This window comes from Lepidochelys kempii, chromosome 1 (assembly GCF_965140285.1).
Source record: "Lepidochelys kempii isolate rLepKem1 chromosome 1, rLepKem1.hap1, whole genome shotgun sequence".
NCBI classification, from domain to species: domain Eukaryota; kingdom Metazoa; phylum Chordata; order Testudines; family Cheloniidae; genus Lepidochelys; species Lepidochelys kempii.
In genome coordinates, this window is record NC_136380.1 from 54,937,490 (window position 1) to 54,963,706 (window position 26,217).

General features: G+C 41.5%; 2 protein-coding genes across 2 annotated transcripts in view; one reads left to right on the forward strand and one right to left on the reverse strand.

The window, feature by feature from the left end:
- PROSER1 (proline and serine rich 1) overlaps positions 1–439 on the reverse strand; it is a 32,167-nt gene extending 31,728 nt beyond the window's left edge. Inside the window, exon 1 of the mRNA XM_073342521.2 lies at positions 1–439. The gene's annotated coding sequence lies outside the window, so the exon portion shown is untranslated.
- Positions 438–24,001, forward strand: NHLRC3 (NHL repeat containing 3). The gene is made up of 7 exons (XM_073342554.2): positions 438–666; positions 10,317–10,469; positions 13,124–13,271; positions 13,779–13,979; positions 16,684–16,775; positions 19,230–19,342; positions 20,090–24,001. Exons 1-7 carry the CDS (start codon positions 574–576, stop codon positions 20,316–20,318), a joined length of 1,029 nt encoding a protein of 342 aa, XP_073198655.2. The 5' UTR covers positions 438–573; the 3' UTR covers positions 20,319–24,001.
- The last annotated feature ends 2,216 nt before the right edge of the window (positions 24,002–26,217 follow it).

Sequence of the window (26,217 nt, forward strand, 5' to 3'; positions counted from 1 at the left end):
CAGCGACGAGGTTCCTCCTCGCCACTGGGGTCCACAAGATCCATGAATCGCACCCCGATGACATCATCAACCTACGTCCATTGTGTCTCTCCGACGACCCCTCATGCGGCAGAAACCCCAACAGAAGTTGACTGAGCAGAATGCCTGAATCCGAGCGGAATGGTCTCTCGTCTCTCTCCTGCAGCGATCAGAACCCCAGCTACTGTGCTCCTAGCATCCTGCCGAAAGGACTGCTATCGAGTGTTTAAAAATTCCTGGATACCGGACATTGTTGTCCTGCGCTCAGGCACTCAAGCGGACAACCCCAAAGGCGAGCAACAGGGTATAAAAAATTGCGAGGGAGGCCTGACCGCACCGTCTCCGCGTCCGAAGTCACGTGACTGACACACGCCCAGGCGCCGCCTGTTGTCACGTGACAAAGCTGCAGTCTTCCAGGCAGGAACCGTGGCTCTGCCTGGAGCCTGCCATGGCATGCCCGGCTCGCGCACGCTGAGGGGGTGGGGCCTCGGCCTGACGTGCGCCGGCTCGGGGGCGGGCGAGGGCGAGCCCCGGCGGTGACGCTGTCCGGGCTGCATGAAGCGGCGCGGCAGGCCCGGCCTGGCGGTTGCCATGGGCAGCGCGGTAGCAGCGCTGCTGGTTTTCTCTTGCGCGCTCTCGGGATCCCAGGTGGGTCTGGGCAGGGGGCGCGGGCCGGGGCTCCGCTAGGCGCCGTGGAGAGCGCGGGGGGATCCGCCTACAAGCCCCGTGCCTGCTGGCTCCGTAGCGCCCCGCCGTGTCCTTCATCCCCACCCTGGGCCTGTCCCCGGCCCCACGCCCGGATCCAGGTGTCCAGGTACCTCGCTCGGGCAGGGGGAGGTGACTGCTGGAGGAAGGGGGAGCCGGCCCCTTCCTCTCTGTCTCTTCCCAAGCCAAACCCTCTCCCTCTCCCAAAGAGCTGAACTTGGGTCTCTGCTCCCAGATCCTTATTTCTGGTGCCTAGTTAACTTAGTCAAAGGGCAGCATTATTTAAAAATGTATCAGGGTAAGAGTCAGTTTTTAGAAATGTCATCAAATGAACATGATAAAAATGTAAAGTACTAATTACTGTACTAGTTATTCAGGTAAGAAGCTGGGTGTTGACTGGCTCTTTGTGACAAAATAAGCCTCAGGTCCCCTAGCAGGCATGTCCCTGCAACAGTCAGCCTGTTCTGAAGGAACTGGGGCACCCCACTCTCTGGTCCCAAAGCTTTGTTCCTGTGCAGTGGGCTGTCCCATAGCACCCCATCCCCCTTCCATAGTATAAATCAGGGGTCTCAAACACGCGGCAGCCCACAGAGTTATTTGCTGCGGCCCGCCAAGCTTCCTGTGCCCCCCCACCCGAGTTATTTCCTGCAGCCACCAAGCTCCCCGCCGCCTCCCCTCCCCTCCCACCCCCAGCATGCTGCGTCCCCTCTCCTCTGCCTACCTGTAGGTGCTTCCCGCCACCAAACAGCTGTTTGGCGGCGCTTAGCGCTTTCCAGAAGAGAGGGGAGAAGAGGTGGGGCAGGGGCATGGATTTGGGGAAGGGGTTGGAATAGGGGCAGGGAGGGGGAAGAGTTGGGTTGGGGGCTTTGGGGAAGGGATTGGAATGGGGGTGGGGAAGGGGGCAGGAGATGTCAGTGATGTGGCCCTCGGGCCAATGTACTAGTCCTCATGTGGCCCTTGTGGTGATTCGAGTTTGAGATTCCAGCTGTAAATGGTGATGGAATAAGGAAGTGGGTTTGACTGGCTGTGCATGACAAACTGTTTCTCAGGTCACCCAAAATGACACATTGCCACAACCATCTGACTGTTTGGAAGGAACTATGCCATGCTGCCACTCACTAGCCTGAAGCTTTGTTCTTGGATAGCATGCTGCCACTTGTTATGCCCCCACCCCATTTCCATATTGTAAATGGTGCTTGAATAGGGAACTGGATTTTGACTGGCTATAAGTGATAAAATAAGTCTTTGGTCACCCTAAGTGACATGTCCTCACAACCATTAAGCTGTTCTAAGGTAGCTGAGACATGGAACTGCCTTACTTGAAACTTTTATGTTGCAAAAAATTGTGGCCCATTTCCCCCCCCCACAATCTCTTGTGAAATGGGCCGCAATTTTTGCAGAGTTTCAAGAAAGATAGGTCTATGGGTCAGCTACATCAGAACAGCTTAATAGTTGTGGGGACATGTCACCAAAGACCTATTTTATCACATACAGCCAGTCAAAGTCCAGTTCCCTGTTCAAGCATCATTTACAATGTGGAAGGAGGATAGAGGCATAAGAGACGGGTGTAGTTAGAGTTTGCTGTCAAAGTGAGGGGATGTATCTAGTGGGGTCCTGCTGGGGTCTAGCCTGGGTCTGGTACTAGTCAATAGTTTCAGTAATGACATAGCTAATGGAGTGAAGAGTATGCTTATACAATTTGCAGATGACACCAAAGTGGGAGGGGTTGCAAAGTTTTGGAGGAAAGAATAGAATTCAAAATGACCTTGACAAAGTCAAGAATTGGTTGGAAATCAGCAATATGAAATTCAATAAAGACAAGTTCAAAGTGTCACAGTTCATGGCAACTGCATTTGTATTCATCCTCCATGGTCCTATGAGGGAACCCACTCTAGGCTCCCGGTTCCTCAGATGTCACTTAGCTTGAGCAGAGACCCATGTTTCTTTCCCTCCTAACCAGGGGTGCACAGCTCCCTAGCTACACTGTGAGATTTCCAGCAAGCCAAACTGCCTAATGAGGCCAGCATCTACACTTCACTTTCTCTTTGAAGGATATGAACAGTGTAATTGCCTTCATTTGCAAGTTACCATATAGCCCTTTATAAGCAAGCACATTTATTCTTAAGGTGAAAGTATCATAGAGAAAACATATTAAAACAACCTACATGCATACTAATAAGCATACTATAGATCACCCTCAACTCCACCAAGGGCTCTGGTAGGAGACAGTCCTTCAAACTCCACAAAAGGGTTTTTCTGTGGTTACCAGTTCATAACAACCGCAGCTCAGAACCAGAATTGCTAGGAAAGGTCACTCTTTCCTTGATTAGATTCTGGGAACATGTAAGTAGTAGACAGTGAGCCCCTATGAAGAGCGTAACTTCTAAAGTCTGGTTTTTTTTTTTGCAAAACCAGAGGGGGGAAATTTGCATTCCCCTACCCATAGCGATCCTCAGGAAAATCACTTGACACCACCCTAATTGTCCTCTTGTCTGGCCCGTTGTTCAGTATACTTCTCTGAAGTTATTAACACTTCCTGGGGTTTACATCCTATTTCTCCATTAGAGAAGTGAAGACAATCCTCGTCCACAATAATACATAACCGTTGCATTTAATGCAATGGGCTTGAAATATACTTAACCTTAATTCAGGAAGGTTTCCTAAGGATATTGCAGGAAATTGCCATATATGTCACACAAAGTATTATACATAGGAAGGAAAAATCAAACAGATAACTACAAACTGAGGAATAACTGGCTAGGTGGTAGTACTGCTGAAAATGATTTGGGGCTTTTAGTGGATCACAGATTGAATATGAGTCAGGCTACATTTTAGTCACGGGTATTTTTAGTAAAAGTCACGGGAACTAAACAAATATTCACTGCCTGTGAGCTGTCCATGACTTGACTAAAACTTGAGGGGGTGCTGCAGGTACTTGGGGGGGGGCGGGGGAGGGCATTGCAGGTACTGGGGGGGCTTGTGGGGCTGGGGCAGGCTCCCTACCCGGCTCCTGAGCTCCATGTGCTGCCTCCACTCCGCCCCAAGCCCTGGTTCTACAGCTCCTATTGGCTGGGAACCGCGGCCAATGGGAGCTGCAGGGGTGGTGCCTGCTGTTAGAGGCAGCTCATGGAGCTAGGAGCTGAGGGAGGGGAGCCCCCCTCCAGGTAAACACCACCCCGCACCCCAGCCCTGAGCCCCACCACACCCAACTCCTGCTGCTGGGGGGCTGAGGTGGGAAGACTGCTCCAGCAGTAGCCGGTGCGCCTGGCTGCCCGAGCTGATCAGTCCAGAGGAGAAAAGCAAAAATGATAAAAAGTTTAGAAAACATGACCTAAAAGGAGAGATGGGCAAGTTTATTCTTGAGAAAAGAAGATTGAGGGGTCATGACAACAGTTTTGAAATATGTTAAAGGTTGTTATAAAGAGGACAGTGATCAATTGTTCGGCATGTCCACTTAGGTTAGGACAAGAAGTCATTGGCTTAATCTGCTACAAGGAAGATTTAGGTTAGGCATTAGTAAAAACTTTCTAACTGTCAAGATAGATAAACACTGGATTAGGCTTCCAGGGGAGGTTGCAGAATCCCCATCATTGGATGTTTTTAAGAACAGATTACCTAGACCATCCCTGCCAGGTGTTTATCTATACTTGAGAATCTATGAAATCCTGTTACTGGCCGTTCTGCACACACACTTTTATCAAAGTTTCCCCTCCATGTGGATGTTTGGTGCAATAGGTGGTGCTGTCAGGATTACAGACCATAAAGCAGCAGACAGCACCAGATTATGCAGCAATTCTATGCAGAAGTTTATGAAGAAACTTCCCTTCTGTGCAAAACAGGGTCTGACCATACAGATCCTTAGGAATGCTTAAATATAGGTGTCACCAATAATCAGCACTAACAGCAGCAACCATTGCTCAATTAATAAAAATATTATAATAAATAGCAACATCTATACTTATTTTACAGTTTCAGAGTAAACATGAACAAATGCAATGGATTACGTCAGTTGAGTAGACATCATTTCATTAATGGTGAACCATGCATCTTATTCATTATTAAGTCAGATCACAGAAAGATTCAAAAATTTTACCCTGGGGTATTTCCAGCATAGATTTCTATGTATGTTAGCAAGTAAGTTGAAAGACAACAGACGCATTTTGGTGGATGCGCTTCAGAGTAGTTACTTGTCTTTTTCAAATACCATTCATTGAATATTCAGACAAAAATGCAGTTCCCCTACTACAGAAAAATACGCCAACTGCCCTCTCTGTACTACCTTTTTATGTAACTTGAATATCGTATTAATATTTACAAGTGTTTCAGATATTGATTAGTTCAATAGAAGTCATCAATATTATTTGTATAAGCAGTAAAGTTAATGAAAATAAAGGTGGTGTCATCATATGTACAAAGTTGTTGGAATGACACACAACACTGGGGACCATTTTGGTTGTTTCTACAAATTTTTTGGTCAAACTGAGGGCTGGCATTTCTATGATGGAATTTTGGAATTAAAAAGGAAAGGAGGTGAGAGATATTCTACTTACAGATAGATTCTTGAAATTCCATTAAAATGTACCAGTGTACATTTGTATTATCTGAGTCTCACAGCCACACAAGACACAAACTGGTTCAACTAACACAGCTACAACTACATTACATATTCGTTTAAGTAGAATGTGAACACTCTAGTGTTCACTGTTGTCTGTATTTTAGAAGCCATCAGAAACCATTCAGAACAGCAGAATGCATTGATAGGCCTTTTATGTTTGCATGTAGCTCATAAACATGATTATTGGAAGGCAACTGTGCCCTTGAAGTGTCTTTTCTTTATTTTTTCTTGTGTAATGAGCAAAACACACAACTGTAATTGGCACAACTGTTTTTATGTGTGTACCAGAATTTTAAAAAAATTGATACATTTTTCATCTAAAAACAAATCAAAGTTCCAATGGACTTCTTCATTTGTAACTATCATATAATTTCTATGACAACATTACAGACTGATTTGCAGCAAATTCATTGAATATTGGTTCTGTTGATTTTTACATGCAATATTGCGTATTGTATGTTAACTAACACAGAAAAAAAACACACAAAAATTGGGCCAATATATCTGTCAGACCAGAAATAAAGGTTCACCTCTGGAAGGGGCAAATCCTCATTCTTCATAATGAAATAATGGTTGCAGGGACTTGTCACTTGGGGTAACTCAATACGTATTTTGTCCCATACAGCCAGTCAAAAGCCAGCTCCTTAATCACTATGTACAATACAGAACTGGGGTTGGGGTGTGAAAAGTAGCAGTATATTCCTGAAGAACATATCCTTGGGTTGGCAAGTGGCATAGAATCCTAGAACCACTGGGTTAAAAGGGACCACAAGGGTCATCTAGTCTAACACCTGGCATGTCTCAGCTACTTCAGAACAGTCTGACAGTTGTGGGGATATGTCACTTGGAGTGACCCAGATTGAATTATCTCACGTATAGTCTGTCAAAACCCAGATCCTTATTTAAGCCCTCTACAGTATGGAATGGGTGGGGAAGCATATAGCCCAAGAACAGACTTTGTGGTCGGCAAGGGGCATATTCCAGCCCCTTCAGAACATCCTGACAATCGCTGGGCCATGTCACCTGAAACGACCTGATGTTACACCAATAAAATAAAAACCAGCAGGATCTTATTAAAGAGGAAAAGGCAAAATACCACATTTATTGTGAATACAGAAAGAATCATAGTAAGCCGTTAGTTATAGCTATAACATTCCATTCAATCTCATATTTATTCACACATTCATTCATACAAACACACACACACAGGTTCTGCAAGGTTGTTATCATAGTTACCAGCCTTAGAGTTGCTCATGCCAAGCCACTGGCCAGGTGGCCTGGACATGAGGAGGGAGCAGGGCCTTGTCAGATGCTCATCTGATGCTCCTGGAAGTTGGTTTGCAGAATCAGACCCCAACGTTCTCACTTTCTAGAGTCCATTTTTATAGGAATTTCTTCCTATGCCAGTCTATGGGAATTGCTTCATCATGCTGTTGCTGAATCAATCAGCAGATAGCACATTCCTGAGGGCTCCGTGCTGCCAGATGTTATCTTGTTCTTTGGTTCTCCCATTCTTGAGGCTGTTGGGTGGATTCCAGTCTGCCCTCCGGGGGTCCTCTGCTTATTTCCACTTGATGCCTTCCTCAGCTGATGGACACTGGATTCTTAGGCTGGCACCTCGCTGATCATTCAGTTATTATCCACACCAAGCATCCATCCACATACATCCTCTATCTCTATTTTAATCACAATTGTTAATACAACAAAATGGCGGGGAGTCTCTGGGTGCTGTTTCTGTTGTTACAGAGTATTGCTTTGAGTCTCTCTCTGTGTGAATTGCTTTGAGAACAGACTCTGTCTTAGAATGTATTAACGCAATTAGCAGCTTGCAGGTTTCACACACAGAGGGAGAGAAACAGTACCAAAAACCAAGAGACCTCTTAATTAGTAATACCCTGGAATTTAAACTATGGGGAATCAAACTCATCTGTGATTTTAATACAGAACTTCTTTAATATGATCCAACACTGAGACGCATTTTGTCATATACAGGCAGTCAAATCCCTGCTCCTTATTCAAGCAGTGTGGAATGGGAGTAACATGTGGCAGCACATTGTGTAACAACAAAGCTTCAGGTTGGCGAGTGGGATGTCCCAGCTTCTTCAGAAGACTCTGATGATCACAGGGCCATGTCACTTGGGATAACCCGAGACACGTGTTGTCTTGTACAGCCAATCAAAATCCGATTCCCTATTCAATTTTCATATACAAAATGGAAGTGGTTTGGGGGTGTGGCATGTGGCAGCACATTACGCATAACCAAATCTTCAGATTGGTGAGTGGCATGGCCAATCTTCTTCAGAACAGCCTGATAGTCATAGGGAGGTGTGTCTCGGGTCACCTTAAATGACATTTTGTCATGTACATTTAGTCAAATCCCAATTTCCTTATTCAATCACCATTTATAAAATGGAAGTGGAGAGGAGGTATGACATTTTGTAGCATACTATGCAACAACAAAGTTTTGGGTCAGTGAGTTGGATTCCCAGCTCCTTAAAAACAGTCTGATGGTCACAGGGATGTGTCACTTCGGATGTCCCAAGACTCATTTATTCGCATACAGTCTGTCAAAACCCACCTGCTTATTCAAACTCTGTGTATGATATGGAAGTGTGGTAGGGGTGTGACATGTGGCCAGTATATTGCACAGAAACAAAACTTGGCTTGGGGAGTGTCTTGTCTCAGCTCCTTCAGAACAGTCATGTGGTTCAGAACAGAACATGTCACAGGGACATGTCACTTGGAGTGATCAAGACTTACTTTGTCACATGCTTGCAGTCAAAACCCAGCTCTCTGATTATTCACTTAATAAATAATTAAGGAATTAGTAATTCAAATTAATTAATTCACATTAATCTGATGACATTTCAAAAAATTTTTATCTTACATTTATATATTTTGTAAATAATTTTGGCCTTTGAATAAGGAACTGGATACCATGAATGTGGAGCTGGTACCACAAATAAGGAACTGAGAATAACAAACCAAACTTCAGCCTTGTGTTTCTCCCTGACTCTCTTCCCTTGATTAAGAAAAAGAGTACCAGCTATATGACAGTAAAGGATGAGGAGTTAGAAAACATTTTCTCTCTCTATGTTCCCTCTACTATATTTTCTACCATGTGTCTGCAAGTCTAACTTTTATTGGGAGAATGCAATTCTATGGCTGCTTAATTTGGTAGAGTCCAGAGGGCCCTGATTGAAATGAATGGGACAAGTCACCCCATCAGAGCTATTGTTTCAGGCTCTCTCCAGATGCTGGTAGATGATGCAGATAGTTTATGCGTGGCTCACATTTGAGTTTTTATCCATGACTGTAAGGGCTAGAACATACATTTTATATAAAGTCAGATTTTGGCACACAGTTCTGTGGCGAGATAAATTCTGTAGCAAATCCCGTTGTCATGGAATCATGGAGTGTCCAGGGCCCTGCATATTTCTTGCTCTTTTTCTTGTCTTTATGCTTCTTGCCCTCTTGGTCTGTCTGTGGTCACAGGATTCTGGCTTTTATCCTCTTTTTTTCACTTCCCTGCTCATTCCTTCTCTCCCTCTGTTTCAGCCTATTCCTCTCTTTCCTCTTTGCCACACTCATTCTCTCTGTACTTTGTTTTCCCTCTTCTGTCCCCTCCTTAAACTAAGTCCCCCCCTCCCCCCTTTGCTCATTTGCCCTGCATAATCCGGCATTTTACCTTTGGAGAGAGGAGATGAGGTAAAGCATAGATGCCTTCCCAGTTCTGCCAGGATCAGTAGCCAGCTGCATATTGTGGCCAGGAGGCTGAGTTCCTTGCAGGGCTGCTAATCAAGTGTTTCTTTAAGAGTTTTGGCTCTCCTTGTGCGTAAGGAAAGGCTGAAGGTCTCTATTGGAGGCTTCTGGCACGGTGGCAAAATGTGTTAGACCTGGTTGGATGTGGTCCTTGAAACGCACGTGTGCTCATCCTGTCTACTGTCACCCCCTTCATCTCCAGTGCCCACCTCTGTGTGTATGAATCCTTCCGTCTATGGTAACATTCTGGTTTTATGTGTAGAAGAGAGTGAGCATGATGTTGCCCTTCAGCAAAGACCATCAAGTGCATAAGGAGCCTACAATTAGAATAAGCCACTAGAGATCTTCTTTAGTTTAAGTTGTAGAGAGCTGTAGGGAGCTGAAGAACTAGGATTCCAGTCCTGGCTGTAGCAGGATAGAGTCATGATGAACTCTGTGGTTGTGGCAGCAGGAGTCTTGATATCCATTGGCTGCTTTGTGATGGAGCTGTCAACTACCTATTAACACACACAGGTGTTACGCAGTAAAGGTCCCTTGATAATGGAAACTGCTTTGGGAAATTAAATCTAGCCACCATCCAGTTCACACAACCTTTTTAAACACAGGTGGTATGACTTGTTTCCATATTATCCAATTCAAAACTATATCATTGCTCAGGGTGCTTGGGGTGAATTGTCTTGAACATGATTCTGATCAACATGGTTTAGCCAGCACATCAGATACAGCTACTGGAAGGCTATTGTGGACACACCATCCAGAATTGTTACAAGAGCTTAGCAGTTTTAAAAAGTTTTTTAAAAGAGCTCAGCACATTTTGAGTGCCAAAAACTACACACCTGGGAAACAATTGTGTAATTTTGCGTCAGTAATTCTACAGCATCCCTGCACTCTATTTAGAGACAATCTCTTCTACAGCATCCTTGCACTCCATTTAGAGACAATCCCATGTCAGAATAATATTTGTTATTGAGTACACTTGATTTAATGTTTCAAGTGTGCTGATTCATTTGGCTCTAACAAAGAAGATTTACAAAGGCCCAAATAGCAGCTAGCTGGCGAACTTCCGTTGACTTTCAGTCCAAATTGGACACCCAACCACCATTTGTGTCTTTGAAAATCTCACCCTAATAATAACTAATAAAAAGGTGAAGAGTTATAGAAAGTGGAATCTCATGGAATTTAACTATTAATGGTTATTTACTTTTACATTTTTAAGGTATTAAGAGCAATTGCTTTTTACTCCCCTTGGAGGATAGAGCAACAGCTTTACAAGCTGGATGTAGGCTGGCCTAAACGTCCAGAATATTTCACTGGGCAAACATTTTGTGTTGCTGTTGACCCTCTTCATGATCTGGTCTATGTTGCACAAGTAAGTAATAGCACTGGAATTTTGTCCTTATTAGCATTATATTGTTTTTCTCCTCTGGAATTCCCATTTGCATTTATATTAAGATGATTATAACTGTTTATTGTATTAAATTCTAGATGTAAATTTGACTAGGTTATTAATAGTATACATTTCTTTAAAGTAGTTCTGGATATGAAGGGTCTTCCTGTGCATATTGGGCTTGTTGCTTTTATGTTTTTTACAGGCTTCAAATTTTAAAAAAATAGTTTTGAAATGGCAAGTGTCACAAGGAAAGATACAAATCAGTTAGCCTACAGCGTGGAAGCCTGCTAGGAGAATGGAGGCAACTGTAGATGTCACTTCTGCTGCTGTTCTTCACATCCGTGCCTCAACTAAGTAAACCTCAAAAGAAGGATGACCCAGTGGGCTGTGGGAGACCTGGGTTCAATTCCTGCACTGCCACAAACATCCTGTGTGAATTTGGGCAAGATACTTACAGGGATGTAAAAGATTAACCTGTAAGCATAGTCTTACCGGTTAAGCACCTTCACCGTTAATCCGGCTGTCCCCAGCAGCTCCGCACCGGCCAGCCCAGTGGGCCCAGCTGCGCCACCTGGAGTGGCCCGAGCAGCACCGCCCACCCAGAGCAGGCCCAGACGCGGTGCCTGCCCGGAGCAGGGCCACCTGCCCGGAGTGGGCCCAGCTGAAGCACCCAGACGGAGCAGGGCCACCCGGACAGAGCAGGCCCAGCCACGCTGGCCAGATGGGCCCCAGCCACTTAAACGGTTAGCTGTTTAAACAACATTTTTTAAAAATGTTTAAACAACATTTTTTTAAATTGTTTAAACAGTTCACTTTTTTAATGGTATTTACATCCCTAGATACTTAGTCTCTCTCTGCCTCTCTTCCCTATCTGTAAAATGGGGATAATAATACTCACAGGAGTGTTGTGAGGATTAATAAATCAGAAACTGTGAGGTGCTCAGGTACTCCAGTGTTCGGGGGTGTCACAGGTCAGGGTAACTGCACCTGCATTCACGTCCATGTTCCATCAAAGGCACCCCTTCTAGGCTCCCAGCTCCTCAGCTGTTAACTCTCTTGGGGAGAGACCTAATCTCTGCCTCCTGACCAGGGGGCTTTCCAGGTTGCACAGTACCCTGGCTACACTCTGATATTCCCAGAAAGCCAGACTGCCTAAACAGGGCAAGCTTTCTCTCAAGGCAATTATGCACAACATAATTACCAGCAGTTGAAAGTTACCACAGAGCCCTTTATAAGCAAGCACATTTAATCTTTTGGTGAAAGTGCTACAGAGAAAACATATTAAAACAACAAAAGCACCTACATACAAACTAATAAGCTTATCAGAGATTACCTTCCAACTCCAGCCAGGGCTCTGGTAGGAGCCAGTCCTTCAAACCCCATTTCAGAAGCATTTAGAAATACATCCATGTCATTCCCTAAAGCCAGGAAGAAATTTGGAGTTGATGCCACTCACCAGGACAGGTACCTAGTGCCTGGCTCCACTTACCAGACTATGGTAAGTTACCAGACTATGGTGCAGTTTCTCTTTTTTGAGCTGATGTTATTGAACCTGGTCCTGCTGGCACAGTCTCTTCATCTTGACAATACTACTTCTTCTCCACGTGTTTGTTCTGACACTGGCTCAGCTGGATTTCCAGAGGCATCCGATGAAGTGAGCTGTAACTCACGAAAGCTCATGCTCAAATAAATTGGCTAGTCTCTAAGGTGCCACAAGTACTCCTTTTCTTTTTGCGGATACAGACTAACACGGCTGCTACTCTGAAACTAGTCTGAGCTAGTATATGCAAGCATCCCCACGAGGTGGTACCTCCTTGGGGGATTACAACTTGGCTGATTTTCCACTGTTTTTAGTTCCTGTAAGAACTGTGGTGGCCTTTCCCCCTGGAGTGGAACACAATAAAACATTCATTTAAACAGTGGACCCCGAAGATACACATGGGGTTGCAGTATTTGTCACATCTCTCTCATACAGAAGTTACATATAGTCCTGGCCCACAATAATAGACACATAAGACTTTCAGGGATATTGCAGGAAATTACCATATCTGTCACAGTGGCCACATCACTACCTAGGATGGATAGACAGAAAATCAGCCATCCCAAGCAACTGTTATAATAGAATTTTACTAACTGTACTAGTCTTGCCTACATGTTGGTATCTAGATTCTGGTTGAGACTCTCTGTTTTCAGCAATGCAAACAAAAGTGGTGAGATTTTTATTTATAAAACACAGCCATGGCACCTGAAATCCTGGACAATTAAGTACAATTAAAAATGTGTGTCCATCTTGGGAGACCTAGGGCATGATGTTTTTTTCAGAGATTGCATGCAATCACAATTCAAAATGAAGACAATGAGAGCAGCAGTGGCTCAGCGCCTCTGAAAATCAGGCTTTAAGTGTCCCAAGATTAATGAACACTGTTGCAAACTTAACCTTTCTGTGTTTTTCCCCAGCTGTAAAATGGGGTTAGTACTTGCCCACATCACACAGGTTGTTGTGAGCATTATTAATTAATGTCTGTAAAGGTTTTTGACATGAAAATTATGAACATTTAAACAGAATTGTCAAAAGTGAGATTATTTGCTTGATAAGATCCTTTTTTCAATTGACTATTTTTGTACACCTTCAGAGAGGGGCTAATGTACCAAAGGTACTAGTGTTTTCAGATGAAGGATATTTCCTGCATGCATGGAATTCCACACTTGAAATGCCTCATGGTATCTTTGCAGTCAGCACCCCTACAGATACCTCAATATGGATCACAGATGTTGGAACTGGTATGTATAATGGGAACATGTTAAAAATATTGTGCCACAGAGAAAATAGGTTTTTTGCAGGTATCCCTTTGAACAGTAATTTTAATTGTTTGAATAAGATACCAAAAGAACATTAAGCCAGATTCATGCTCCCCGAGTCCTAACTGTGCACTGATCCAGTTCCCCAGTACAAGGTAGAGCAGTTTGAAGGCTCATGAGTTGTGCCATGTGCTCATTTGCCAGAGCTGATAATCTTGGCCAACATTTCCAGATCTTAGTCGAGAAACAGGGCCAGAAAAGCATGCATTTAAATGCATAGTTTGTGTCCTCTATCCCATCCTGACAGCTCCAGTACTTTGCACGTGTCCATTTGATGCCTTGTTAATCTGAAATCCTTCTCTTACTACAGAGTTTTCTTAGTTCAGTTTCATTCTTAAAGTGACAGTGGATTTTTATCTTGTTGTTACTGTGTTGATGTCAAAGAGCCATGGTTTTGCTGAGAAATGTCTATGCCTTTCCTTAATACAGGGGAGTATGGGCACACAGTTAAACAGTACAGTCCTTCTGGTAAACTTATTCAGGTCCTGGGCACTCAAGGTAAAGCTGGCTCAGGTTTAAATCCACTGCAGTTTGATCAGCCAGCAGAAATATTTGTGGAACAAACAGGGGAGATCTACATTGTGGATGGAGATGGAGGGATGAACAACAGATTATTCAAACTGTCCACAGGTATGTGAAAAGAGAACGTACACAGGAGTTGACATCTGAAAATTTAGAGGCCTAATAATAGTTTTAAACATCAACATTGCTAACTGTGGGCCTGATCTTATGCCCATTAGAGTTAATTGACAGACTCCCCATTGATTTTGATGAGCTTTGAATCAGAGCCTATTTCACTGCTGATCATTTTAGCAAAAACACCCAGCTAATCAGCTAACTCCTTGATTGTCATGTTTTTAATACCTGTCACTGCTATTTTAACCCTTGCCTGTTTTCTCATTGTTTTTGTAAAGATTAAGGCCCTAGCTTCTGAGTAGTCCCAGTGACTTCAGTAAAAAGAACAGGAGTACTTGTGGCACCTTAGAGGCTAACAAATTTATTAGAGCATAAGATTTCGTGGGCTACAGCCCACTTCATCAGATGCATAAAATGGAACATATAGTAAGAAGATATATATATATATACACATATAGAGAAGGTGGAAGTTGCCATACAAACTGTAAGAGGCTAATTAATTAAGATGAGCTACTATCAGCAGGAGAAAAAAATTTTGTAGTGATAATCAAGATGGCCCATTTAGACAAGGTGTGAGGATACTTAACATGGGGAAATAGATTCAATATGTGCAATATTTAATCTATTTCCCCATGTTAAGTATCCTCACACCTTCTTGTCAACTGTCTAAATGGGCCATCTTAATTATCACTACAAAATTTTTTTTCTCCTGCTGATAGTAGCTCATCTTAATTAATTAGCCTCTTACAGTTTGTATGGCAACTTCCACCTTCTCTATATGTATATATATATCTTCTTACTATATGTTCCATTCTATGCATCCGATGAAGTGAGCTGTAGCCCACCAAAGCTTATGCTGTAATAAATTTGTTAGTCTCTAACATGCCACAAGTACTCCTGTTCTTTTTGCGGAAACAGACCAACACGGCTGCTACTCTGAAACCAGTGACTTCACTGTGAATATTCATGTGCTTGAAATTAAGCATGTGTAAATGTTTGCAGAATTGGGACTGTATGAATTGGGGCTGTACCAGTACAATTTATGAATTCTGATTGATACTGTGAAGGTGTATTTTGACAAACTGCTATATCATGAGTGTCTATATGTATTGGATTCACCATTGCTGAAGGGGCCTGTAGCAGGTACATACCAGATAGACACAGTAGGAGGTGCTTAGGACACAATGACTCTATTCAGGTGCAAACATCTGGGAACACTGGGTGAGCTGGGAACACTGGATGAGCTGCATCCTTAGAAAATCAGGCTAACTGACTCCTCTGAAGCGACAGGAGAAAGGCAGGGGCGGTGGACACAGAAACAAAACAGTGCTGGCCACAGTGTTTAAATAGGGGAACCCACAGGACTATAGGGCTGAGAGAAAGAGGAAGCATGGAACAGGAGACAGCAAGGTCACAAAAGCTGGGTAAGAGAGAGAGATCACCCAGCAGGTAGCAGCCTGCATGAGGCAGGGGACACCCTGCCCGCCTAGATATCATGGTCCATAAGGACTCCCAAGGGAAGGATGAGATGGTAAAGGGCATGCATTGTAACTTTTATTGTTTTGAATGATCTATACTATCCTGTGCTTGCTTTACATGATTAAGTGTAAAGGAGCATTAATGTGTTAAGTGTGCAAAGTGTCTGAGTGTGTATCGACTGCTTCACAACTGCTGCATGTCCTTGAAAGAGTTAAACTATGCACCAGAAGTTTCACACTTTGGTGTGGAGTTCTGGGAGAGGGATGTGTTTGAGTAACTGGTGTATCTCAGAGGGCAGCGCTGGTCCTGGGCAGGTGGGCTGAGGAGCTCCATTTCCAAGAAGGATAGCAGACTGAGAGTCAGTGCCCAGGAAATGTGCCAGAGAGGCTAAGGGAGGAAACAGTGCTGCAGCCTACTGGGGCTTCAGAAGCTTAACACCCTCCTCCCCTCTCCCTGGGACCCAGAGGAGCAGAGGCTTGGATTCCCCCTCAGAGCAGTCCAACTGGTGGCCAGGAGGGGGTGCTTGCTAGGATCTGTGTCAGAGGTCTACAATGAGCTTTAACCCTGTAGTTTCTCATGTAGGTCATACTTCTGTTATTCATGCATCTTGAAAATGTCTTTTTATTTTTAAAGAAACCAACACATCGTCATGACCATGAACTTATTTTTTGGCAAAATTAGACCTTTGTATATTGCCAGTTATACTCTTCCATTTTGTATTATTGTGAGCAGTAGATAGATAAATCTTAGCAATATATTTTATTATAGTTTATTTTGGGTGAAAAATTTCTTTGCCTCTCTAGCATGACCAGGAGAGAGATTTTTCCCTTTTCTGTCTCTGCTTGATATTGCAGCTTTCTTTTTAACATACACAGACACCAAATGGATTAATAATGAAAAACAAATATATCCTGCATGGAAAAATTAGTGAGACACAAATGTAAATAGAATTGTCTCCTTATGAATAGTAAAGTTTGAAATTAGGAATAACAAGTCTAATCCTGTTCCCATTGAAGTCATTGGGACTATCCCCTGGACTTCAAGAAGAGGAAGATTGTGTTTTAAATCCCTTTAAAGTCCTGTCTTATAAAAATGACTTGTATTTCTGTTGCTAAGAATCATTTAAAAGGAAATAAGGTCAAACATATTTCACTCATTCATACTACATAATACAAGTGAAAACTACTTTTTCATTATTTATTATGATTTCTACTGTTAGATTTCAAGGAAATATGGCTGCGTGGGGAAAATGGTACAGGTGTTGGTCAGTTCAAGATTCCTCACAGTGTCACAGTGGATTCTGTTGGACGGGTAAAGAATTAAAACTGTTTTTCAATGTTTTAGAGACAACTTTTATGCCTTCTCCGGTATATGTCTACATGTGTTTTTGGTACTTAATGTCCTTTGCCAAAAAAAAAAAAAAGACAACCTAAAAAGTGCCATTCTTTCATCTTTGATTATTGAGATCTGGCCTACTGCGTACAATTTTAATCATGGGAGCAGTCATGTGTAACTTTTTCACATTGAAAACTTTTTCTTGACGTGGCTGGGAGGGTAAGAGGGAGTCTTGACAATTTGACATAATCTCTTCACATACATATATACACGGACATCCTACAGTCCCCAGGAGGAGGCTGCTACTCCTACAGACCTTTAAAGGATTTGCACTGCAAGGGGGCAGGAAGAAGGAAGTTCCCCTAATATGCTGCCACCCCACCCTGTTCCTGTGCATTTTATGGGATCTGCAAGGTGGGAGCATTGACTCTGAGGACCTTTGGTGTTGTCGCTCCAAAGCTCCTTCAGAGACTCTTAGGACAATTTTAAAAACTAAGGAAATTCCCTGACATATAACTCAGTTAAGGTTCTAAGTTATAACTCATCACAGTGCCTCAGAGGTTGAGTACACATTGTGACACTTCCCAGGTAAACACAGGGTTATGTGGCACCTCACTACCACCTGCCCTTAGTGTGAGAAAGCTTTGTCTTGGATTGCTGTGGGTCAGCTCTCCAACCTTACTAGCCATAGGCAACACAAGTAATCCCCTTTAGGCCTCGCAGGCTCTGCTGTCCCTCTACAGGTTAACAATAGGCACACTGGAACTTTTGAGCTCTCCAAGCGTCTCCCTGGAGTGTCCAGACTTTTGTCCACAGCACACTCGCAGTATTCACCAAATCGCTGCTTCCAAAGAAACTACAAGTCACCTTAACAGTTTAACTTCAGATCACCACTCTGCTTAACTCGCAGCACTTAAATTTGTTTATAGTGAAATCAGGTATAAATATATTTAACAAAACATAGAGATTCAAGTAATAGCAAGTGGAAATATTGGAAACAAATGATTATATGTAAAATAAAATCATAATATGCATTCTGGAGCCTAGATTTAATTGACAAGAAACCCTCTTGTCTAGTGGGATAGGATACTGCTTGCCCAAACTCCTTGCAGCACTTTACAGCTAGGGCGGCTGTGACCCTTCTTTCATAAGACATGCATGCTGTCAGTTTGCCTCCGAGATGAAGGATTCAGTGTGTCTCTTAGCACTCCAAGATATACCAGACCAATTCTTTGTCTTTATTCATAAACAGGACACACCCCTGCTCTTTGTTTCTTCCTGTACATTTCCTCTTCTGTATATTTCTCAATCTCTCAATTTGTACTTGGCTCAGTATGCAAATAGGCATACAGTGTGTGGCATACAATACACCAATTGCCAGACAGGGAAATAGGTATCAGTTACCTCCTGTGTGAAAGGAATATCTTTGAGGTATGTCAGTCCTGGTGACCTGCCTTAACTCCAAGTCCATAAGAACATAATTTTTAGTATATGTTAGGGAATCCCTGTAAAAACATGCTTGCCCCCTCTGCCAGTTGGCACCAGTCAGTGTGTCCCTGAATCGCACACAGTCTTACAGAAATGCTTTAATTTCTCAAATAAACAACTTTAAAAATGTAAACTTTTATTTTTAAAATTCAAAGTATGGAAATTCACAGGTAAGGTACCCAAACTGTCACCTATCTCTGCCCCTGCAGCAATAATCTGAGAAAGCTAAAATGTTTGATGGACATGATTGTCTATAACAAAACAGTTTCATCCTGTCAGCGATCGCAATAATGGGATGCCTTAATGTAATGTACAGTGTTATTACAACCCATTCACAATCCACAGAAAAAAGCCTACTCCACATATTTCTGATTAGACAAGGGGCATACTGAAGATAACCAATCCCCAGAATTCTGTGTGCCAGCCAGTTTTCAAAGTGTCATTGCACAGATATGTATTTACATATGCAAACCTCCTAGACTCTGCTCATGAAATTATATAATGTAGCTGAAAAAAAAGAGCAATTATTAGTTTGGTGACATGATACTTAGCATCGGATAAGTGTATGTATATGAGCACTGAAAAACCTGTGTTCTGTGGTGAACATTTCTGTCTTGCAACCACAAAAGAGGGGAGCATAAGACACTGGCATCTCTACTGCGGCAGAGTAAAGTAGTTTGTGTATCTTACCTCTGATTTTCGATATATAGTTTAAATTCATTGTAAGGATTTTTTTTTTTTTGAGAGGGAGTCTGAGAATTAATACCTGGTTAGTCAACTTTGTAAAATAAAAGCAGAGCCAAATTCATTCCCGATGTACCCTCTTTTCTTCACTATATTTGGCCCATTATGTGTAAGGAACTGATGCTTTTTGGTGTAGCTATTTATAGCAGTATATATACTGTATAGCTGTATTATAGCTGTATTTACTGTGTACAATAGGTGTGGGTTGCTGACCGAGGAAACAAACGAATCCAGGTTTTCGATAAAGTCACAGGGGAATGGCTGGGGTCCTGGAGTAGTTGTTTTGTAGAAGATGGTCCCTCTTCTGTCAGGTACTGTAACTATGTATTTCCACACAAACATTTCAAGGGAAACAGAATGCTACTTTTTCTCCAGTAAGATTCCACATTACTTTAAGTTGATAGCAAATGCTTGACATCAGACTCTGGAATTAGCGAGTGGAATTGCTATGGAATTATGTCCTGACTCCTGATCCTGCAATAGGATCTGTAAAGGTGAATCCTTGCAATCACATGACTTCATAAGATCTGCCTATGTGGATCGGACTGGTGGATTGGGACTTTCATTTTAATTTAAAGTTGTGAGTTTCATAGACATTGGGGAACACAATTAGGAGCTTGATATTGCCCCCCTTACTCAGATGTGTAAAGGCTACAGGCACAGGCCCTAACTTCCATTGTGTAAATTCCTATTAATTTGCTGTTACACCAAAATCTGTGGCTCCAAGGAGCAGCAGCAGCACGTAGAGCAAGTCCTGTATGCTTGCTCTGTACACTCTACAGCACTGTAAGATTGAGAACGTTAGAATCGTTTTCATTTGATTTGAGAACTTCAGCAGCTGGATGTTAAGTGACTGACACATGGGCTATACATGAGAGTACCCTAAACCTCAGATTTGAAGCCCAGATCAGAAAGTTAGAAAACTGATTGCCTACTCTGCACATGAACACTGTTTGCTCACCTAGATATGGATAATAATTTTTAAAGCACATAGTATAGCAGTGTTAATATGAATTGTTCTAATGAATGTTCATTCTAATTATTTTCTTTATTTTTAGATTAACTACCAATGAGGAATATCTAATTGTAGCTCAGCTGAGTATTAACAGAGTGACTGTCTTGGCAGCACCACCAATAGGATCCATTGGAGAGTGCCATGTGGTAAACACAATCCAGCTAGCTGATGAGGTTAAACCACACCTTGTGGATGTAAATGTGAAGACTGGAGCAATTTATGTTGCAGAAATTGGTGCACAACAAGTACAAAAATATGTACCCTTAAACTAGTGGTTTTCTTTGGTTCATTCAGCACAAGCCATTTCTTCTGGATTACAAGACCCGTGCTGGATTTCCTTACATTCATTGCAGACTGTGCTTCCACTCATAAGCACAGCATGTTGCACCACTAGAATGCATAAAAAAAACTGCTTTGTGACCTGCTCTCACTTTTATTTTCTGTGTCAAACTCAGGGAGCTATTTTCTCTTGATCTGTCATCATTTGTTTTTACTGGCATGTTTTGTGTGTTTTGTTTCATTTTTGTTAGTTGTTGGGATTTGGAGAATTGGAGAACATTAGTTCCATATTACCATGTTTTACCCTGCTTTTAACTTCAGGGTAGTTTTTCCCCTTGTCTCTTGATAAATCATAAGACATTAGGTTTGTAATTATTCTGCTTATCTAGGCATAATTTCCATTGTTAATCAATATACACACTCTACCTCCAGTGTCCAGGGTAAATCTTGTGACTTCTTTGCCTAGCCAGTGCACTCTGTTACCTCCTAAGGTCCTAGCTGGCAGAGAGAAATGTCTACATATTTAATTTTCTAGAAGCCTTGTCCACTTGAGGCCCTGGACTTTAGCTTAATATTGCTTCAGGTTTCCTTGGCTCTCTATGCTAACATTGTCCAACTCAGAACAAAAAGATGCAGCATATCATAGTCTCCTTGGCTTCAGTGAGACCTTTGATACTTATAGCCAGTGCTGAGGCTTTAGCATCTCTGACATCTACCTTAGGTAATCATTGGTACCGCTGTTGACATCAGAGGCATCAGTTCTTTACTGATTTAAGCTAACTCCATATAAAGCACTTTAAATGAAATTAAGTGTGTCTTCACAATGAGGTGACACAGATTTTTAACTAACTGAGTTTCTAAATTGATTTAGTTAAATGGGTACAAGTTTTATGTGTAGCAAGGCCTCAAAGTAGAGTGTATTGAAGTTTAGCACATCTGGGCTCCGTGAGGCACATACTCGGGATTTACTAGGAGACTTTTAATCAGCCTTAGGCCTGATAACATGCTTTCGCCCTCTTAATCTTGTTGAAACTCAGACACATCATCTACAGCAATATTTGGCTTTTGGATTATTGTTTTTTGAGACCAGTCTGATCTTTTATTCTGTCTTCAGATTTTCAAGGACATTATTTCAATATTAAGCTGTGACTTTCCACTTCTTTTTGAGGGACTTCTGCTAATACATCAGCAGCTGATCTCTCTTTAGCACAGAACTTGCAAACTTCTTTGTGACTGTTCCAGAGTCATTGTCTTTATAGTTCTTCTCCAGGAAGTATTCACCATCATGGATGTCCCAGCAGTTTAATGTGTTATTGCTTAGTTCAATACCAGGTTCACTGAAATTGAGGTATGCTCAGTTTAGCCTTGAAGACCTTTCTTGCTACGGTGTCTAGATCCTTATGTAACATGTTACAGCAACAGTTTATGTGAATCATCAAGGAAGAGTCAGATTTGGTTGCCATGTCTGGACATTATTGCTGCTTTGAAACCAGGCAATCCTGAACAAAGAGGACTTTGTATAGATGGTTGTGAGACTGAAAAAGACACTGTACTGGCAGATACCTTCAGATTGGCAGCTCAAGAAGCCTTCCAAGTGATGTAAATAATGAAGTTTTGCATGTGCCTTAGAGACCTCTGTGTCTTTGAGACTTGTCACTCAGACATCAATTTTTTAAAACCCTTTTTGGCTGACTTTTTCTGCCCCCCTCATCCTTGGAATCAGTGGGAGCTAGGTGCCTAAGTGCCTTTGAGAATCTGGGCCAAAGTGTGTTTGTTCATTTTATAGGTGCTTGTGGTATGAACAGATGTCACCTGGTCATTAGTAGGATGCTATCAAACTCCTTTTCACTGCTATACTTGTGACCTAGTTCAAGAGGTCACTGATAAGTGCTTGGAATTGATTTATTACAAATAATTGAGCAAAATTACATTTTAGCATAATCTGGCAAAAAGTAAGTTAGGTTTTCACAATGGAGGACCTTATGACTTAGTTTGAAAGTGCTCCTCATTTCTGTAGTCTGGTGCGATGACTTTGGCTGCATGGGATTTTTTGATCTGGGGGAAAATGGGAAAAATCAGACTGGCAAACTTGAACTGTTCATCTAAATGACAATGTTTTGTATAAAAAAAATTTTAAACACATTTTTCCTGATTTGCACACTGCTTAGTAAAATTACTTACTTGGAAGCTAAAATTCTGTGTCCCTTTTCTCTTCCTACCTCACCACACTTGTTACTCTCTCTCTCTCTGTATGACATCGATAGTAAATTGAAAATGGATGCATAAATCTTAATTATTACAGTTTATCATATGGTTCCCTCAGAGTAATTACTAATATGTGATGATTGAGTTACATAAACCTTGATATGAAAACAACAATATAATCATTTCTAGCTACCCAGAGTCTTTTATAGAGGATTAGACTAATTCTTTAAAAAAATCCAGACAGTAAATTAAGATTTTAAATCCCTCATTGATATCAGAGATCAAATTGTTCAGCTTGTCAAAAAGAAGATCAAGAGGTGACTTGATTACAATGTATAAAGAACCTTCATGGGGAGAAAATACCAGATACTACAGGGCTCTAATCTAGAAGAAAAGAGCATAACAAGAACTAATGGCTGGAAGTTAAAGCCAGACAAATATAAAATTAGAAATAAGGCACACATTTTTAATAGTGAGGGGATGAATCATTGAAACAAACTACCAAGGGAAATTGTGGATTCTCTATCTCTTGATGGCTTCAAATCAAGATTGGATGATTTCTGGAACACAAGTTATTGGGTTCAATACAGGATTAACTGGGTGAAATCCAAGACCTATGTTTATACAGGAGGTCACAGTACATCTAATGGTCCTTACTGGCCTTAAAATCTAGTGACTGAATTTGACTACAACAATCTGCCTTAAAACTCTATCAAGGTGAGGAACACTGTGTTTGTTTCTGGTTGGGTGAGTAATACATCAGAAGGGTATTTTTAATTGATTATTTTCAATATAAGTGTGAGCAAGCAGGTGAATTTTAATAACGGTTTTGTGAAGCTGGACTTCCTACACTATGAGGAGGATGGATGGGTGGCTGTTTGTTCTGAGTTAATGTAACCTATCTTACTTTTCTTGTGTGTATCAGTAGTACCAATCTTTCAAACAAACAATTTCTGTAGTGCCAGAGGCGGTAGTTCTTCCTCAAAATGAGGTTTATTTATGTAATTTACTTTCTGAATTGTGTGCCAGCAATTTGTTACCAGTATCTTTAAATACCATTATTGATATCTTTTCAGCCATGCAAACCATTTTGGGTGAAAGCGAGGCTGTTCAGATTTTTTTTTTCTTTTCATTAGAGTGGGAAACTATATCGTGCACTTGCAGAAAACAGCAGGGTGGTGCTGGTGCATTTCTTCCTCCATGCCTTAAGAAAAATTGACCACATTTTGTCAAAGACAAAGGATTTGCTTGGTGACATTTTCCATTGTTCAGTATAACCAGGCTATACAAAAAAAGTTAATTTCATTGCTGGTAGAAAAATGCAGAAAAGTTTTCATGGTTTTTTTTGTTTGTTTTGTTTTGTTTTTTTGAAACTTCAGGCTTTGGCCAGCTGACTCAGTTTTCCTTAGTGTGTGCACCTTCCTCAAACCTTAATGGAAAGTACAGGCACTTTCATGCACGTGTTTTCATCCTGTGGGAAATCTACTGTGCAGCCAGTATTTACACAGTGTAGAGGGGCCTTGGTAATGACCCCATGGGAAGAGCAAACTCTTGGATGACTATATGAATGTGGTGAGAATTATTATTTATTATTTGTATTATAATAGAGCTAAGTTCTGTATGCAAAATCAGTAACCACGCTGTGCTAACTACTAAGAGACACCTATGCTAGAAAGCCTTGTAAGACACTTTGAAACATGTTACTGTCTAGGCTGCTGCAAAGCAAGTATACTCCCAGTTTCTGGTGACAAGTTAACAGCATTTAAATATGTTACGACACTGCAACATGACATTGGTTAATAACATTGTATAACAATTGTACCCGTTTATCCTGTTAACAATCCCTGAGCCAGGGATAACTCCGAAGATTTTTTTGTTTTTTGTTTTGTTAAAGTTGATTTAGAAATAAAACAAGTTGAACTATTTCAGTCTGAAAAATAGCTACTAAACTGTTCATTGGTTTGTCTAAATCATGTTCAAATCACACATTATCAGTGATTAGTACTGTGGAAAATCCCCTTGCAGCAGAGTGGATGGAGCTTCTGTGACACATGTAAAAAAAGTGATTGTTATCCTCTCTGATACATTATCAAGGAATTAAGTAACCTGAGCAAACAGGTAAACCCATAGAAGTTTACATCTGAAACAAATGTGTAAATATGGGTTAGAGAGTCAAGGTGGGTGAGGTAATATATTTTATTGGACCAACTTCTGCTGGTGAAAGAGTCACGCTTTCAGGCTTACGCAGAGCTTGAAGAAAAGATTTTAAAATGTTATTAAAGCTAATGTTAGAATTATATAATACAGAGGTTAAGGAAAGACTCTGTACAGCTGGGTATAGTGCTTAGATTATCCGCAAATACAAAGTTTGTTTTAAAAGTCATAAGATACATATAGTACAGAATCTGAAACAACCCAAATTTAGGTGAATAAATTTAACAATACTGTTTAGATATTAGCATCCAAGTATTTGGGTATATCACTCATGAAAAGTTATACAGAGAAATGGTTGTAGAAAGCAAAGATAGGAATGAATGTAGACTGAGTGAATCATCAGTGATTGAGAATTTAGGATAGGTTGTCCCTTAGAAAATACAGTCCATCAGGGAAATATGTCTGTTATTACTTCAACACCTTGTCCCTCTAATATCCTGGGACCAACACCGCAACAGCAACACTGCAAACAGGTACATTTTGGCAGTTACTGAAATTGCTTATATGAAACACAAGAGGGCACCAAAACTCTGTTATTGATGGCTGGCATCTTCAATGTACAAAGCAAGCACAAACAACAAATCACATCCGAAAGTCAACAGTAATCAATTGTTCTTTATTTTCTCTTTTCAAACCAGATAATTCAGTTACAACTGATTGTGTATTGTTAAAGGTTTTTATGGTCATTTTTATTTGTTTCCGTTACATTTTCTAGTTGAACGAAATCCTTTCAGTAATCTCATGTCCGTATATCTGAACTGATTCTTCTCTTCTTATACCAGAGATTTCAATGGAGTTTGTTGCTTTAGAAGTGACATATGTAAAACCAAAAAAGATCACTGTTATTCCAAAAACTGTGTCCACGTGAATTACTGGTATAACTGTAGCAGTATGATAATGCTGGAATAATGCTAGCAAATTTTCCCGTAAAGGCAAGCTTTAAGTGAAGTCAGAACTAAGCTTGCTGATTCTGATTCATCAGTCCTCATTCTACCACCTGTAATCTGTTGTTGAGTAATAACTCACTCCATGAGAATTCCCATTGTGATCAGTGGGGTTACTTCTGGAGTAAGCTTGTCAGAATCAGGCCTTACGTCAGCAGCATTATGTTATCATATTTGGGGATTGGTCCTGCTTTGAGCAGGGGGTTGGACTAGATGACCTCCTGAGGTCCCTTCCAACCCTGATATTCTATGATTCTATCCACAATAACACACTGCATAAAGAGTTTGCATAACTGGGTTGTTTATGATAAGTGGTTGAAAGAACCTGAGACTTGCAGTGTTCAGCGTAAAACAACTTGTAATGTGCTACTGCTTATAGGAAACGTGAAATGGTGATAATTGTAATTATTAATTCACACATAGCACAGTTTGTCACAATGCTGAACACTAAGTAACACCCATGCAGCTAGGTATAAATAATAAACAGTCATAGAAGAGCTAGGCAGTTTTTTTTTCCAGCAAATAGTAA

Bases quoted from the DNA above. Each gene is read 5' to 3' on its own strand.
- NHLRC3 (XM_073342554.2), top strand. From the start codon at position 574: ATGAAGCGGCGCGGCAGGCCCGGCCTGGCGGTTGCCATGGGCAGCGCG. The intron at 667-10,316 runs GTGGGTCTGGGC...TACATTTTTAAG, and splicing joins GCGCGCTCTCGGGATCCCAG to GTATTAAGAGCAATTGCTTT. The intron at 10,470-13,123 runs GTAAGTAATAGC...GTACACCTTCAG, and splicing joins ATCTGGTCTATGTTGCACAA to AGAGGGGCTAATGTACCAAA.